The sequence below is a fragment of the Odontesthes bonariensis genome, chromosome 9 (assembly GCF_027942865.1).
Source record: "Odontesthes bonariensis isolate fOdoBon6 chromosome 9, fOdoBon6.hap1, whole genome shotgun sequence".
Lineage (NCBI taxonomy): Eukaryota > Metazoa > Chordata > Actinopteri > Atheriniformes > Atherinopsidae > Odontesthes > Odontesthes bonariensis.
This window is the reverse complement of record NC_134514.1, coordinates 14,479,233-14,493,922: the sequence shown is the minus strand read 5'-3', so window position 1 is coordinate 14,493,922 and position 14,690 is coordinate 14,479,233. Positions and strand designations below refer to the sequence as shown.

At 41.7% G+C, this 14,690-nt stretch overlaps 2 protein-coding genes and 2 non-coding genes across 4 annotated transcripts; 1 reads left to right on the top strand and 3 right to left on the bottom strand.

Moving 5' to 3' along the window:
- Positions 1–1,287: 1,287 nt before the first annotated feature.
- map6b (microtubule-associated protein 6b) lies at positions 1,288–9,077 on the bottom strand. The gene is made up of 3 exons (XM_075473259.1): positions 7,996–9,077; positions 6,546–6,759; positions 1,288–3,085 (listed from the first exon to the last, which is right to left on the bottom strand). The coding sequence occupies exons 1-3, from the start codon at positions 8,709–8,711 to the stop codon at positions 2,876–2,878; spliced, it is 1,140 nt and encodes a 379-aa protein (XP_075329374.1). The 5' UTR covers positions 8,712–9,077; the 3' UTR covers positions 1,288–2,875.
- Positions 9,078–9,353: 276 nt separating this feature from the next.
- On the bottom strand, positions 9,354–13,606 carry thap12b (THAP domain containing 12b). Its single transcript, XM_075473258.1, has 5 exons — positions 13,264–13,606; positions 12,617–12,737; positions 12,400–12,507; positions 12,280–12,316; positions 9,354–12,181 (listed from the first exon to the last, which is right to left on the bottom strand). Exons 1-5 carry the CDS (start codon positions 13,350–13,352, stop codon positions 10,194–10,196), a joined length of 2,343 nt encoding a protein of 780 aa, XP_075329373.1. The 5' UTR covers positions 13,353–13,606; the 3' UTR covers positions 9,354–10,193.
- A 548-nt stretch (positions 13,607–14,154) lies between these two features.
- On the top strand, positions 14,155–14,226 carry trnap-agg (transfer RNA proline (anticodon AGG)). Its single transcript has one exon. It is a non-coding gene; the product is annotated as a tRNA-Pro (tRNA).
- A 240-nt stretch (positions 14,227–14,466) lies between these two features.
- Positions 14,467–14,538, bottom strand: trnap-cgg (transfer RNA proline (anticodon CGG)). Its single transcript has one exon. It is a non-coding gene; the product is annotated as a tRNA-Pro (tRNA).
- Positions 14,539–14,690: the final 152 nt, after the last annotated feature.

Here is a 14,690-nt window from a genome sequence, read left to right as displayed (position 1 = left end):
GCCTTTTTTACCAGTTTGTCCAGGCGCCTACAGTTTGAATGAAAGGATAGTCATGACTTGAGCGCCAACATTTTGTATTTTCAATGGTAAAATGAATTCTGATATATTTACTGTCACTGTGTGTGTTTTATGTCACTTGTAAATATTTATATATTTTTTAAAATATTTTTTCGAATTAATTTGGGAATACAGTAATAAACTCTTTTGACCAACGGGGGTGGGGGGTAATGCCCTCCCGCAAACTCCACCGATGGATGAAAGGCCTTGATGCAACCATCACACATGCAACCAACAAATAATGGTCACCATGAATTAGATACAGACTTCCTTGAGGAGCAACCATCAGTGTAGCACTCCACTCATCAAACCTTTAAGGTGCTGTCCTGACAGAGGTCACTATTTACTAAGAATTTACCATGAAGCACATGAATGACTCTCACACAATGAAAAGAGAAATTCTGTGATCTCATGGAAGAAAGTCTGAACTTATTGGCCACTCTTCTTAACGACGAGGGTGAAGGAAACTGAGCATCATCTCACTGATTCCATACCTACAGTAAAACATGGCAGCAGTCAATGGAGCAGCATCAGGAAAAGTCTGCAAAAATCTTGGGGTAGTGCAGCCACACACTGGACCTGAGCCCTGTTGTGTTGGTGGAACCAAACTACCAGTCTGTTGTAGTGAAGTCAAAATGTCGAAGCTGTTCCTCGTCTATTGTCACGAGCAATGGATTGTGACTGAAAGAATGAAATTGTAAATGTAAGAGGCCAAAATGAGTTTCCTCTAAAGGGTGTCTGAGCTGACCCTTCAGGGTCGGGTGAGAAGCTCAGAGAGGGGCTCAGAGAAGAGTCACTTCTCCTCTACATCGAAAGGAGCCAGTTGAGGTGTTTCCAGCATCTGGTCAGGATGGCTTCTGCATTCATCCCAGGGAAGGTGTTTCAGACATGTCCTGCAGGGAGGAGGCCTCCTCAGGGCAGGCCCTTCTCTCAGTTGGTTTGGGAATGTTCCTCCAAAAGAGCTGAAGGAAGTGGCCGGGGAGAAGGGAATCTGAGGATCTTTGTTTGGAATGCTGTCAAACTGAAAGGGTCAGAAATAAGTGGGAGAAATGGATAGATTCATAATGATCTTGGATGACTAAACAAAAAAGCTGAGAGAAAGAGAGAGTGTGAGAAACGAGTGAGAACTGTGTTTTAAAATGATTCTGAAAATGTGGAAAGATCTGAATTTATTTTTATTTTTTCCAGAATGATGGTCATTGTAAAATCATGACTGTGAACATTTAAGTGAGATTTTGGGCGTCACTTTGCCAAATAATAAAGAAGCAGTAAGTAATAACACAGGAGTCAGAAGCGCCATTTTTAATAAGTTCATTCAGAGCAAGCCGGGAATACAAGCACAATATCACAACACATTTGCAGCGGTATGACACTGTCATATCATCACTTCACTCTGGTCTGAAGCCACACGCAGTCCAAACCAGACAGCATATAGGATGAGAGATATAGCACCAAGGTGTTGGGAGTGCATAGCAGCACCTGTAGTGGTTGGGTCGGATTTTGTCCAGGCAGCAGGCTGAAGAGGTCAGACACACAAAAAAAGCTTCCCTGCTCACACACTCACACAGAGAGGCAGGCTCATGGTGGCTAGCACTCGACTGGGTCCCTCACACAGCGCAGTCACGAAGGCCGCCGAGGGTTTCATAGAGTAGATGACAACCAGAAAGAGAAGGCTGGGCTGACATTTCAGCTTGAAGCGCCTCATGTCATGCTCCCCATGAAAACGTGATTTCATTCAGCAGCATTTTAAAGAGCTAAACTTTAAGTCCTGGCCCTTTCCCTATCCTTCAACACCTGGAGAGATCAGCCCATTCAGAGCAAACATTGTTGAGTAAATATAGTAGGTCTCTCCTTTTATGCCTACATGAATCGTTTTCTAATTATTTAGCACAACTACGGCATTACAGCTCAAAGTAGAGAAGGGAAACAATGCCACAATATGCTGTTGTTAGAAAAACTGCAGTACTCATGTTAAATGAAAGGATTTAGACGGCAATAAATATGTTTGAGTGAAACCATATTGCTGGTGTGTTTATTTTACAGCTTTGAAAGCTACTAGACGATGATTTTAATTATTATGTACCTTTTGGAGTGATCAGAATCTAGTTCTACACATGCATTATATTTGAAAAGATCTTCCTTTACATTTATCTTTACCTGCTCAATTTACAAGCTAGAACGTGACTGTGACATACAGTCTGCTAAAATGGCGCTACTCAGCCAAAATCGGGGTCTTGCATGCAAGCTGTAGCAATTACATTACAGTTCATTTGGTTTCTTAGCAACCTAACTGATGAAACCAGATATCATCCAGAACAATGAAATGAAAACCAGGACTATACAGCGGAGGCACTGTAATTAGGAAACCATAAAACTGAGTTACTTGCGAAAAAACCCCTCATGTGAAAACAGTCTCAGAGAAAAAGCATCTCCTCAACCTTTTAACAATCATCTTTAATACTGATCTCAGTCGTCATCCACTCAGAAAAAGGTATAAATGCCCTTTCATACACATATTGCATGTGTACCGATGGCTCCTTTTAACGTCTGATGTCAAATCGAACTCATATGTGCAAATTATGTGCTCAATAATATAAAGCGGTTCTATACAAAGGAATCACATACTTCCATACACATTCACATACTCACACGCATAGTTTACAGTGAAATTATTTGCATTATTCTAAAAGCTCGACATCAGTGCCCATTCAAAGGTGAAATAAGTATGACAGGACAACAGGTGAAGAGATAAACCAAAGGGAAGAGATTTGCCTAATTCATCACGTAGCCTGTCATCACACATAAAAGGGAACCTTTTCTACTGTTTTGCTTCAGCTAGTCTGTTGCTGATCTCTTTGCTCTTCTTCGTCACAACTCCCTCTGGTTTGGGTTCTGGTGGACACACAGAAGGTTTCTTCTTGGCTGACTGAGAACTAGAAATCTGCTTCTCTTTGGCTTTTTTCATCATCTTCCCTGTTGTGGTGGTTGGTGTCTTTTTTGGTTTGGTGCGAGACACTGGTTTATCCGCCTGCAAGAGAGAAGAAGTGATCGCAGTGAGATTAAACTGATGGTACAGCAGCAGTTTGATATTTGGGGAAATGCATCAATTAGCTTCCTTCCTCAGAGGATGAGAAGATCAATATGACTCTCATGTGTCTCTCCACCAAACTGAGGCTGCAGCCAGCTGCTAATTGGCTTAGCTTAACACAAAAGCTGGGAACCGGGACAGCTAGCCTGGTTCTGTGCAGAGATACTGTATTACAAGGTAGTTTTGTGATGGGTTGGGGACAGAGAGTCTTAGCACAACTATGGGAGGTTACAACATGGTTCTCTTTTCATCAAATAATTGATTCCCATTTTGTTAAAGTTGGTGCTTTCCTTTGGCATTGATGCTGACGTGCTAGCCATGGTAACAAGAGACGGCAACAACAAGCGACGAAAGTCTCTTAGTTTTCCAGTTGAAAGCACAGTATTGATTGGGAGAATGTCGTCTTCTTAGTTTTGTTTTTAAACCTAAATACAGACTTGGTTTTAAGCATGAACACTACGTGGTTAGATTTAGGAATAAATTGCAGTTTGGTTTCAAATATATCATTTGAAATGTTAACCTTGGATGTAGACAAATGATACTAAATGTTGCCCAATTCATTACAGTCTCGATGTGTACAGACAAAGCGTCGGCATGTTCGGGGTTGGGACTGAGAACAGACTGAGTCTTGTTCAAAGCTAAGATAATCCGCTGCTGGCTGCAGCTTTACATTCAACAGGAGAGTGGAAAGGTTTCAATTTGTCTGTCTTGACAAGAAAATGAATAAGTACATTTCTCAAAATGTACCAAAAAAAGACTCTTCATCGAGTTAAAGTCTATTCTAGCATGCAATACATACCTTCTTTTTTTTTTTTTTTTAAATCCTGCCACTTGAAATAATGCCAGGCAAATGACACCATATGGTACAGGTGATCTTTACATATATACATATATATGGTTAGTGCAATGACAAGAAATGATAAAAAAAAATAATAATTTGTGCCTTTTCTTCGAAAGAACATAGAAACTTCTCCTTAAAATCAACTTTTATAGAAAACAGCACACAGAGTAGAGTATATATTAGTACATGGTGTTAGTTTTATGCTTTTAAAGGACAAAATATTTAGTTTCAGTCATTATTAGTGGTGGCAAAACTTCGAGGCTTGACAAGCAGACTTGCAGGTGGATGATTTTTGGTTGAAAGACCAACTGCAAAAATGCGTGCGCTGAGATGAATGTGGCCTTAAGCGAGGCACTTAACTCCTATCTGCTCTTCAAGAGTTGCCACAGCAATAACAGACTGATGGAGGAGCTCCTCGTTGCTATAAATAGGTAGGTGCGCAGCAACAAAGTTGCAAAACATGCTCAACTTTTGCTGAATAAATAAACCATGAATACTCACACGTTGCAAGAGATGGCTGTTTCTGACAGTAATAATGAAGGGCTCTATTTCTGTGATTTAAGGAGCCGTGGTGCAAATAAAGTAGAGTGTAGAGCACAGCAAATTTTCTTTAGAAGCCGGAAAATAACCTAAAAGCACTGCACTCCGTGTTATGGTGTTCAAAACACAATTCATGATTCAACTTTTGAAACAGATTCTTGTTGCTGTGGACCTTGAAGAGTAAAAAGAAATCATCTTGACAGCTTGAGTTGCAAACTGTTACAACACAAATCGGACAAAAGCTCAACAGATAGTATCTGCAAATACCCAAAATGGTTTCCACTACAGTGCCTCGCAGTTATATATATATATATATATATATATATATATATATATATATATATATATATATATATATATTATATGCAAGTCATGGTCATTCATTTGGAGTGGAGCAAAGCACTTTGCTCAATGTAATTTGTAATTTGCACCGTCACCAAAATAGAGCCTCAAACAAATGGGGAGATGATTTTATTTATTTTTTCCCCACCAGGAAACTGGAAAAACGCAGGAGCCATTTAACCTTCCATCCTCCTTCATGAACTCATGTTTATGACTCATGTCAGTTGCTAAAGCTACAAAGGCAGTGCAGGCTGAGAGGTGGGCAGAGAGTGAACACGTGGTCATAATTCTGGGAGAGTTGCATCTAGCAGCTGGGTGATACGTGTGACTACGGCTTGCCAAGATGCATACTGCGTGTCTGTGTGTGAACAGTATGCACATTCGTCTGATCAGTCTGAGGTCAGCCTCCATGCCTTCCAGAAGAAACAGAGAACACACCTGACTACAGCTGGTTTAGAACAGAGCTGCTCTCAGTCTGAGAAGTCCTACAAGAACGAGAGAGGGAGTGGCCACATGAACACAACACTGTAGATACACGATTGACCATTTAAAACCATTTGTTTCTACACTGTTGACTTCATGTAAGCAGACATAAATGTGTGTTAAGATGATCTTAATTTGATCTCGATATTGCTGGGATCCAAAAATGGGATCCTACTTTATATCTCAAACAGAGGGATTCAGTACAGTACACCGAATTGTGTCGTCATTGTTAGTTTTAACAGTTTACCGGCGGATTTATCTACATAACAGCGTCATAAGGATGGTACAGGCTGGAGCTGTCATGATATCAGATCTTTATAATACGATTATTATGGGCAAAAGCATTCACGATGACAATATCATCATGATATCAACAGAATACTTGAAAAACACATATTTATATGTATATATGTACTGCTTGAAAAATTATTCACCTTTTCCTTTTAAATTTTCAACTCTTCTTCTTTTAGTTAAATAAATTACACTTGAATAAGGAGGTAAAGAACTCTGAAAATGATCCAAAATTGAAATCAATAATATTTTTTTTTATCGGCTGTGATCAAATTATGATATCACCATGAGTGTATTCATATTACAAATGCAATACACACCATCTAATATCATGATTATTGGCAATACTAGGCAATATCAGAACCGGGGCTGTCGCTATACACCAGTCTTCAGGATAAAGATATTAAAAGAGGGAAATATTGATAATAAACACATGATAATATCTCGATTTGATCTCTGCTAATAAAACCAGAACATAACTGAATGCAGACTGGTTTGAGTACATTTTCTAAGATTTGTTACCTCATATTTTGCGAGTAATTTAACTGCCTAAAAAAGACACAAATAAAAACCCCAAAAGTAATTTTTTTTTTTGTCTTTTACAATTCTCCGTTGATATCACCATAATATCGTTATCATGAATGCTTTTGTGGCCACAATAATGGTGTGGTGAAAATCTGATGTTGTGACAGCCCTAATCAGGAAAACTCCAGTTATCATTTAAAAAAAAAAAAAAAAGCCTTATATTGAGATCTAGGATACAGCGGGGTTAATATAGTTTTAGAAATGACAATAACGAAGGCACTGTATGTCAGTCTTCATGCTTAGTGGAAATAATTGAATACAGAATAGAAGTAGCAGTAGTATTTAGCAGACATGGACAAAGATCCATGGATCTCTCACCTTGGCCGGCTCCTTGCCAGGCTCGCTGTACAGGCTGCGTATCCTCCTGCGTTCCAGCAGCTTGTTGTCAGTCGACTGAGCCTTCACCTGCTCCCCCTTGAACGTGGCACTGTAGCTGGTTTCCCGACTTGTTTCCTCCCCAGGCGGTTTATACTGAGATGGAGCTTTGATAGCCTTCACCGGTTTCACGTCCTTATATGCCTTGAACTCAGTTCTAAAACAACACAAGGGCAAATCAAATATCCTGAAGTCTGCAGCATGTGCTTGTGCTCTTTAATGATTTTATGAGAGAAGACCAAGCATCCTCATACTGGAGAAGATGGAAACAATCGATGACATCAACGATCCATGTCAGCTCTAACAGGTTTTGTGTTACAGAAATGGTTAAAAATGCATGCTCTCTATGTGGTTATTGAAGGGCATACTGGACATAATGAGCAGCTCTTTAAATTTGGTTTTCATACTCGCAGTTGTCCACTTACATGTACACACACACACACACACACTAAACTGATTATTTAACTAAATGAGAGTTCATGTTGGCCACCGGCAGGAGAGTCCTCAGAACGTATCTGCACATCTAAAGCACAGTACTTGTTTCATAGGCAATTTCTCCTCATTGTAGTCAGTTCTTTTCTGGAATTTTGTCAGAATTACATTTTCAAATAGATCTCCAAAGTTCTGCAAGAGTCCTTCTAGATTCACATGGGCAGGAAGAAGGCTGAAATCTATGTTCAAGAACAAAAAAAAAGAAACTTGCATGAGTTCTGTTGTACCAACAGGCCACAGAGAGATGATTTAACAATCCGCTGTAAATGTGCATATTCATCGCTCCCGCAGCTGTTCCTGAAATATTGACGGATTTGTGTATTATTGTTGGTGTACCGTCAAGAATTTGTTGTGCTTCCCTGTTTTATCAGTTTAAAGTAGTATTACAGTGTGTAATGCTTCAGTGCTTGAATAGCAGGTCAGCTTTAAAAAGTATTTATGTCTCTAGCTGAAGGCACTACCTCTTTTAACCTAAATGTTACAGGGGAGCCAGAGTGAGGCTTTTAACTTCCATGAGTCCCGTATACAATGTGTCAGGAGGAAACTCCTGTTAGAAACCATGTTAAGAAGACACACATTATTACATTCAAACCCTTTCACTGACATCACTCATTCATGGCTGCAGCATTGATTTGGTAGTAAGACCAGAGAGGATAAGGCAGGGGGAAAAAAATCAATGTTGCAGCCCTTATCTGTGGCACTATGATACTTGTTTATCTGGATAGGTTGTAATAAGAGACTGTGTGATCCCAAATATCATCTGATGGTCTTCAAGTGATGCTTTGACGCCAGAGGCTGCCTCTGTGGGCTGCTGTTTCAAAGCCCCGTTGTTGCTATATAAATAAATAGCTAACATTCAGATGGGTTTGAGTTACAGCTACATGCTCACCCTCATACTTACCTGTAGCTGCTGGAAGTCGACATAACCTCCTTTATCTGTCTGTTGAGAGCGTCTGCAGCAGCTCTGCCTTTCCGCTGCTCTGCGCTCGCATCTGCGGACATCTGTCCCTCCGTCTTCTCACCTGCCTTCCTCTCTGCCGACTTTTCCCTCGTCACCCCTCTCTTCACCGCCACATCCTTAGACTCTTTCTCCTGCATTTTCTCTTCGATCTCGCTCTTCTCGACGCCGCTCTCGGCCTCGGCGGCCGGATGCTCCACCTTACCACTAGTGGTGGCGGTGGGACTAGGTTTGGGGATCCATGGGTGGTCGTGCTTCTTGGGTATAGGCCACGGTTTATAGTCCTTCTGATACTGAGTTTTGGAGATGAACGCGGCCGGTGGCGGCTGGTACTCGTTTCTGGGTTTGCAGCTGGGCTCGGGGCGCACTCTCCAAGCCTTGAAGTCTTGGCGCATGACGGACGCAGAGCCATCTTTGCCCGCTGCGGCACCCGTCGCGGGCGGTGCCTTCTCAGCCTCCTGTCCGTCGGGATGATGCTGGGTTTCTATGGCAATGGCACCGGCCTTCTTCTGTTTGGGCTGCAGGTGATGGGGCAGGTGCTGCAAGTCGGCCACATCGGAGTATTTGGTGAAAACCAAAGGCACCGCGATGTCACCTTTATCCAGCTCGGTCCAAAAGCGGTTGATGCAGCAAGCACGGGTAATGCAAGGCCATGCCATAATGTTCAATTCTACGAGGCTGATTGAGAAATACGCACAACAAAAAAAGGAGACTCAAATTCGGGTATAAACGTCGTACTTACGACGTGAAACCTCTCAGATTTGGTCCGGTCAGTATTAGTCCTCGGTTATGCAGTTCTGTTGTACAGATCTGATCTTTGCAGAGACTTAAGGGAAAGGAGCCTGGACGCCTCCCTCTGTCTCCTCCTGCAGGGGACTTGGTCTCATAGAGGCTTTAATACTTTGGGGCTCGCCGTGGAGCGCACATTGCTGTCTGGTTGCGCATCAAAGCGACCCCACCCACTCTAGTGTGATGCCCCGGGTATGCACTGTGTGTTTGCATGTTGAACTATCCTGAGCTCGTCAGCATCTGGCCAGCAGAGAGGGAGGAGACAGTTATTAACCCCGTGCTGCCATGTCAGAAACTTGAAACTACAGCAGATCCAGCAGGCCACTGGTTCTTTTTGGAGGAAATGGCCACAGAAAAAAAAATAAATAAATAAAAAAAAATCAAGCTTTGTCACACGGCAAGCTGAGATTTCCTGATGTCCGTGCTTAACTCAGTCCACGTTTCTAAAGCAGCAAGCAGATGGATTTTGAAAAATGAAAGGAAAACAGGGATATTTCAGATTTTAAAACGTATTTTCTGTTCTTTATAAAGTGTTTTATTGAAGCAAACTGAAACAGCACAATCTGGGTGGCATCAGTAAAATACACAACAATTACTGCTACATCTAGAATATAACCAAGTTCCCTGTTAATGCACACAATGAAGCAATCGTATAACTTTATTTAACATAAAAATTGGATTTTCCTGACCTTTGATACAATTCATTTAGATGCTAAGTGAACATACTTCGAACATACTTGCTCTTTGAAGAGTCCAAATGATGTCAAACTAGGAAATTCTTGAAAAAAAAAGGCTTTAATTAAAAGCTTTCATGCAGAGATGCGGTTGACATGGATGTAACCACTCCCTCTGGTCTCATCACTTGCCTCATAGCAGATGGCACAGCTCCATTTAGATCAACAAAGCTATCTGCCTCCATCATGTGGTTCGATTTAAAAGCACACACTGAAAACAAGCCAACAGTTCAGAGGAACAAAATCAATCGACCAAATGTAACAAATACAAAGAGAGAAGAAAAAAAAAAAAAAAAAATCAGGTAACAATATACTGTTTTTTTTTTTTTAAATACTACAGCTTAATAACAGGAGAATATTCTGATAACAAAACGTGACGCAGAACTTTCAATATTCAAAGAACTCGTCCTTGATACTGTCACAACATTTTAGGGTTTTCTGAATGCCAAACACCAACTGACATCTTTATTAAAATGATCAGTGCTTATTTCTATGTGTTGTTCACAAAGCGTCTCCAAGTGATCCGCACTATTCTGCACATATGAAGCTTCACTTTTTTAATTCAATTTTGTCCCAAAGCAGTCATTTCTGCTAACTGTCAGATCACTTTGTCACATCTTACTCTGCTATTTCCTCAGCCTCAGCCTCAGCCTCAGCCTCAGTTTCAGCCTCAGCTTCAGTTTCAGCCTCAGCCTCAGCCTCAGCCTCAGCCTCAGCCTCAGCCTCAGCCTCAGCCTCAGCCTCAGCCTCAGCCTCAGCCTCGTCCTCTGGGTAGAGCCGGCAGTATTTGTCCACCATGACATCCAGGTCATGTTTGACATGAGTGTTAATGTGGAGCACTGCAAGACTTTTGTTCCACTGCTTTGCAGGCATGCTGTCAAGATAAGCCTGCAGCCGTTCGCTTGCCGTGTCACTTTTGCCATCTTCTAGTTTGAGCACCGGCAGGGCTGAGAGCACTTTGAGGAAGGAGTTGACGTTGGGAAAGAACTTGACATCTGGGAGCTGCAAGGTTTCGTGGATGGTGGTGGGCAGGCGTACCTCTTTTCCTCTGTGCTTCCACTTGATTCTCCAGCAGTGCAGCTCAGCAGGAAGTGTGTCAGGGTTGGGGAGGTCACTGCGGTAAACTTCCGCATAGTTCTCCTCGGTGGTGTTGAACTTCATTTGTCCCATGACAGCTGGAACCAGTGACAGGCACTTAAGAGCTTTGAGGTTGGTGTCGGAGAACATGTCCTCCACCTCCTGCATGATGCCACGGATCACAGGTATGGTCACATACTCCTTGTAATACGGCTCTGCTTGGATTTCCCCCACGTCAGCCGCTCGCTGTTTTCGGAGGAAAAGCCTTGGGACCGACACAGGAATCTCCATCAGGGTGGCCACGCTCACGGCCTCCTCGTACCAGAATTCATGGTAGACATCAATGTTGTCGTTGACTTCATTTAGGGAATGCAGGACGGCTGTCAGACTGTTGGCAGCAGAAAACACATCGAGTGTTTCCCCTTGTAGATTTTTTCCAAAAGCTCTGGTGAATGTAAGAACATTCTTTAAGATGACAACGGTGACAACGACCTCGAAGTCAGCGAGAATTTCTGCTATTGAATAGGCGTCTGCTGTGACAGAACTGTTAAACTGTCCGCTGTCATTTTCCCAAATGCTGTCCATGCAAAGCAGCAATGTGGGCAATATGTCCAGCAGCACATCGAAGACGTTGTGCTGCCCCGTCCACCCTGAGCCACAGGCTTCTTTTAGTGCAGTTCCTTTCTCCTCATTCTTCTGGTAGTGAGTCAAGACGGCTTTCTCTAGTTCAGCCTGAGTCAATGGGCGTTTAAAGAAAGCGCCAATCTTCCTCAGAGTTTCCATGACGACCTGGACATTGGGAAAAGGTAGGTTGTTGGCCAGGTGGATGTTCAACGACATGTGAGAGCAGGGCATGTGCAGTGCGAGTGGATACTTCTCCATGAGTAGTACTGCCACAGCTTTCATCTTGGTGGTGGAACTCCCGGTGGCCTTGTGGGCCTGACCGCGGCAGTCCTCCATGCTGAGCCCCCAGCGGTCAGTCAGCTGGGCCTCAAGCCTCTCTACCAGTCCAGACTCATCTCCATCCCCAAATGAAACAAAGTCCAAAAACTCCTCCCTCAGGACGTTCTTCTGATTCACAAAGCGTAAAAACAGAGGAAGGTGTTTCTCCAAGGCAAACTCAACGAGGTCGCCTGTCACCAGGGAGAAGAAGCGACTTTCCCTCACCTCCATGAGCATCTCTTCTCTCACCGTGTTCTCACAAACGTCCAGCAGCTGACTTTGCTGGGTCACAGAAAGGTACTCTGTGTTTACAGCCGTCGCCTCAAACCGCTTCCTCAAAGCCTCATCTCCAGCATTCATGTAGTAATCTAGGAGGGCCTGGAAGTTGTTGGACTTGAACTCTGTGTCAGATACTTTGTCAGTCGCAAAGGGGATTCCCTGTTTTGCCAACATGACCAGAATTTCAAACGAGGACTTCAAGTAATCACGATACTCCTTCTCTTCTGTGGACAGTTGAGGTTCATCGTCAGTGGCGTTTGTGCCATCTTCATCTGTTTTGGTGACAAGTTGTTCAGTAGAAGATGCCACTGGGAAAGAGAAGAGACAAGACAGGAGCATAGACTGTTCTAAGTAAAAATTAACATTCAAGCGACCAACTATACAAACATATTTCCAAATAGCTTACATCTTCTTTCTCTCATCTTCTTTATATCCTCTTCAGTCTAAAATAAAAAGTTGCAGTTAAGTGTTAAAGTTTAAACAACCACGGCATGCAGTCTCAAGAGTCATTATGTATTTTTCTTACAAGTTCTTTAATCCGCTTGCGATGTCGGGTGTGAGGATTTTTTAGATGGCTTGTTAGATCAAATATGGTTGGGATAGCTGTATCCTTCAATACAGTCCTGTAGGGACTCTGAAAGGAAACATACTCATTAACAACATTCATAAGGGACACCTTTTTTTTTTTTCTTCCTGTGAAACATGTTGACAGAGAACTTGACCAACAATAAAGTGATACTCACAGTTTTACACACCATGGCTGGGTCAAAGTGTTTGGCACATAATCTGTAATGCTTATTCAACTGATCAGATGTTTTGGCCTCTAGATCTGCCCTGCGGCAGTTCTCTACCCAGATTCTACATCTAGAAAAATAAACAAGGAGCACATAAACTGGCTTTAATTGACATTTATGAAACTGTAACCGTATACATACAGGTAAAATATCATTGGAGATATACGGCAATACGAGTACAAAACCTGGTTCTACATTCATTACTGTCCCTCTACTCTACATAATAGAAAATGGTGCTAAATATTTGCTTTATGTGGCTAAATCAAAATGTAAAAGTAGCTAGACTGTATTGACTTGTCTGAGCAAATCCACTAATCTAACAGCCCTTAAATGTTCTATGTACAGAGATTTACACAATTAAGCATAATATTTTTTAACGAATATGCTTACATATGTATTTGAATTTTTTTTATCCAATCCTAAACTTAAAATGCAAATATTTGTCTGTTTTATGTGGGTTATCGCTTCGTTTAATGCTGTTATAATTTCTCAGTCATTTAAGCTCAACTTCAGCAACAAAATCACATGGAGTTAAGTACACAGATGTGACTACTTGAAGTTCTTCAACCCGAGCAACGTTATATAAGCTGCCTTACCTTTCTGGGTCCCTTGGAAAGCGAAAGAAAGCCAAATCTGACTGAGTACTCTTCCGTGTACAATTTGGAGCCGCGCAAAAATTCGGCATGCTTCAGGCTAAGTAGTTAGCTTAGCTAACTCGGCTGGCTATTATCATATGTGGACTTGTATAATTTCTTTTATAATTTCTTTTATGAAGTGAAGTCAACCTTAGCTACTGCTAAAAGAATAAAAATCAATATTATTCAGTCAAAAAGTGTCAGGTAACTGTTTCGTAAAGAACTCTAACCTAACTCTGACTCTAAAAACAATAAACGCACACAACGGTTTAATATCAGCTAGTTCATTTTCCAACTGGATGTCCCGCCCACGACGCACCTGATTGGACCAACCTTAACTCCCAGGCATAACTATTGGTCGCTGGATTTGCTCTATAAACCACTCAAATGAGAGCTAACAAGTTTTCTTCTTTATTGTCGAATGTAGTGACCGTAATGTCTTTGCACCACTCTGTGTCTTTGCGCACACTACTGCCACCCACTGACCAATACATGACATCACTTGAGCCACCGACAAGCGGTTACCGAGGAAGACGTTTCATATTCAATATTCAATATTCAACATCAATTGAATTGTTGTTGTCTGTATGAAGCTGTTATTTGTGGAATGGCTGCTTTTTAATGACTCAAAACTCAAGCTGGAATGAAAATAACGTTGGATGCGTGTTCGACTGGTCAATTTTCTCCAGCCCTCGCAGTCGGTACTTTATAGTGAAAGTATTTACTAGAGTAAAGTCTTCAAAATCTTCAAATAACTCATAATACGTAGAGCAAAGTGTAATGACTAACAAAATTGATTACCGTGTAATGACCACTGAATTTAAAAAACGACAATATGTCGAATGTGTACATGGCTCGTTGGTCTAGGGGTATGATTCTCGCTTAGGGTGCGAGAGGTCCCGGGTTCAAATCCCGGACGAGCCCACTCTTTTTCATATTTCTGTATTGAACTGGATATATTGGTGTGTACATAGCACAATACTGAAGCTAGATCATATTAGCTTTGTTTGAGATTAGAATTGTCCTATAATCATAACTGCAACCGTAATTAATTTATTCACCAGATTTAAAATTATACACATTTTAAATCCACGATGTCAATATGTTTGCCAACAAATCTAACGGTTTTAGATTGTAGGATATACGTCAAAGAGAAAAGATTTTGGGCTCGTCCGGGATTTGAACCCGGGACCTCTCGCACCCGAAGCGAGAATCATACCCCTAGACCAACGAGCCGGGGCATTAACACGGAGTCCACTCTCTTTTATAAAAGCTGCCATATGGATGGTCACGCCTACTGTGTTCTCACAGTTACAAATGATAACGTACGATTATGCATATATCATTTTTTTAAACGGACATGCTCAACTTACGTACACATAATCAGT

What these genes read in the sequence shown, in the direction of transcription:
- thap12b (XM_075473258.1), bottom strand. Translation starts at nt 13,352, where the DNA reads ATGCCGAATTTTTGCGCGGCTCCAAATTGTACACGGAAGAGTACTCAG. An exon ending in CAGCCATGGTGTGTAAAACT is followed by an intron (nt 12,508 to 12,616) that starts GTGAGTATCACT and finishes GTTTCCTTTCAG; the next exon opens with AGTCCCTACAGGACTGTATT. An exon ending in GAAGATGAGAGAAAGAAGAT is followed by an intron (nt 12,182 to 12,279) that starts GTAAGCTATTTG and finishes TCTCTTTCCCAG; the next exon opens with TGGCATCTTCTACTGAACAA.
- map6b (XM_075473259.1), bottom strand. Translation starts at nt 8,711, where the DNA reads ATGGCATGGCCTTGCATTACCCGTGCTTGCTGCATCAACCGCTTTTGG. An exon ending in TCGACTTCCAGCAGCTACAG is followed by an intron (nt 6,760 to 7,995) that starts GTAAGTATGAGG and finishes GTGTTGTTTTAG; the next exon opens with AACTGAGTTCAAGGCATATA. An exon ending in CTGGCAAGGAGCCGGCCAAG is followed by an intron (nt 3,086 to 6,545) that starts GTGAGAGATCCA and finishes TCTCTCTTGCAG; the next exon opens with GCGGATAAACCAGTGTCTCG.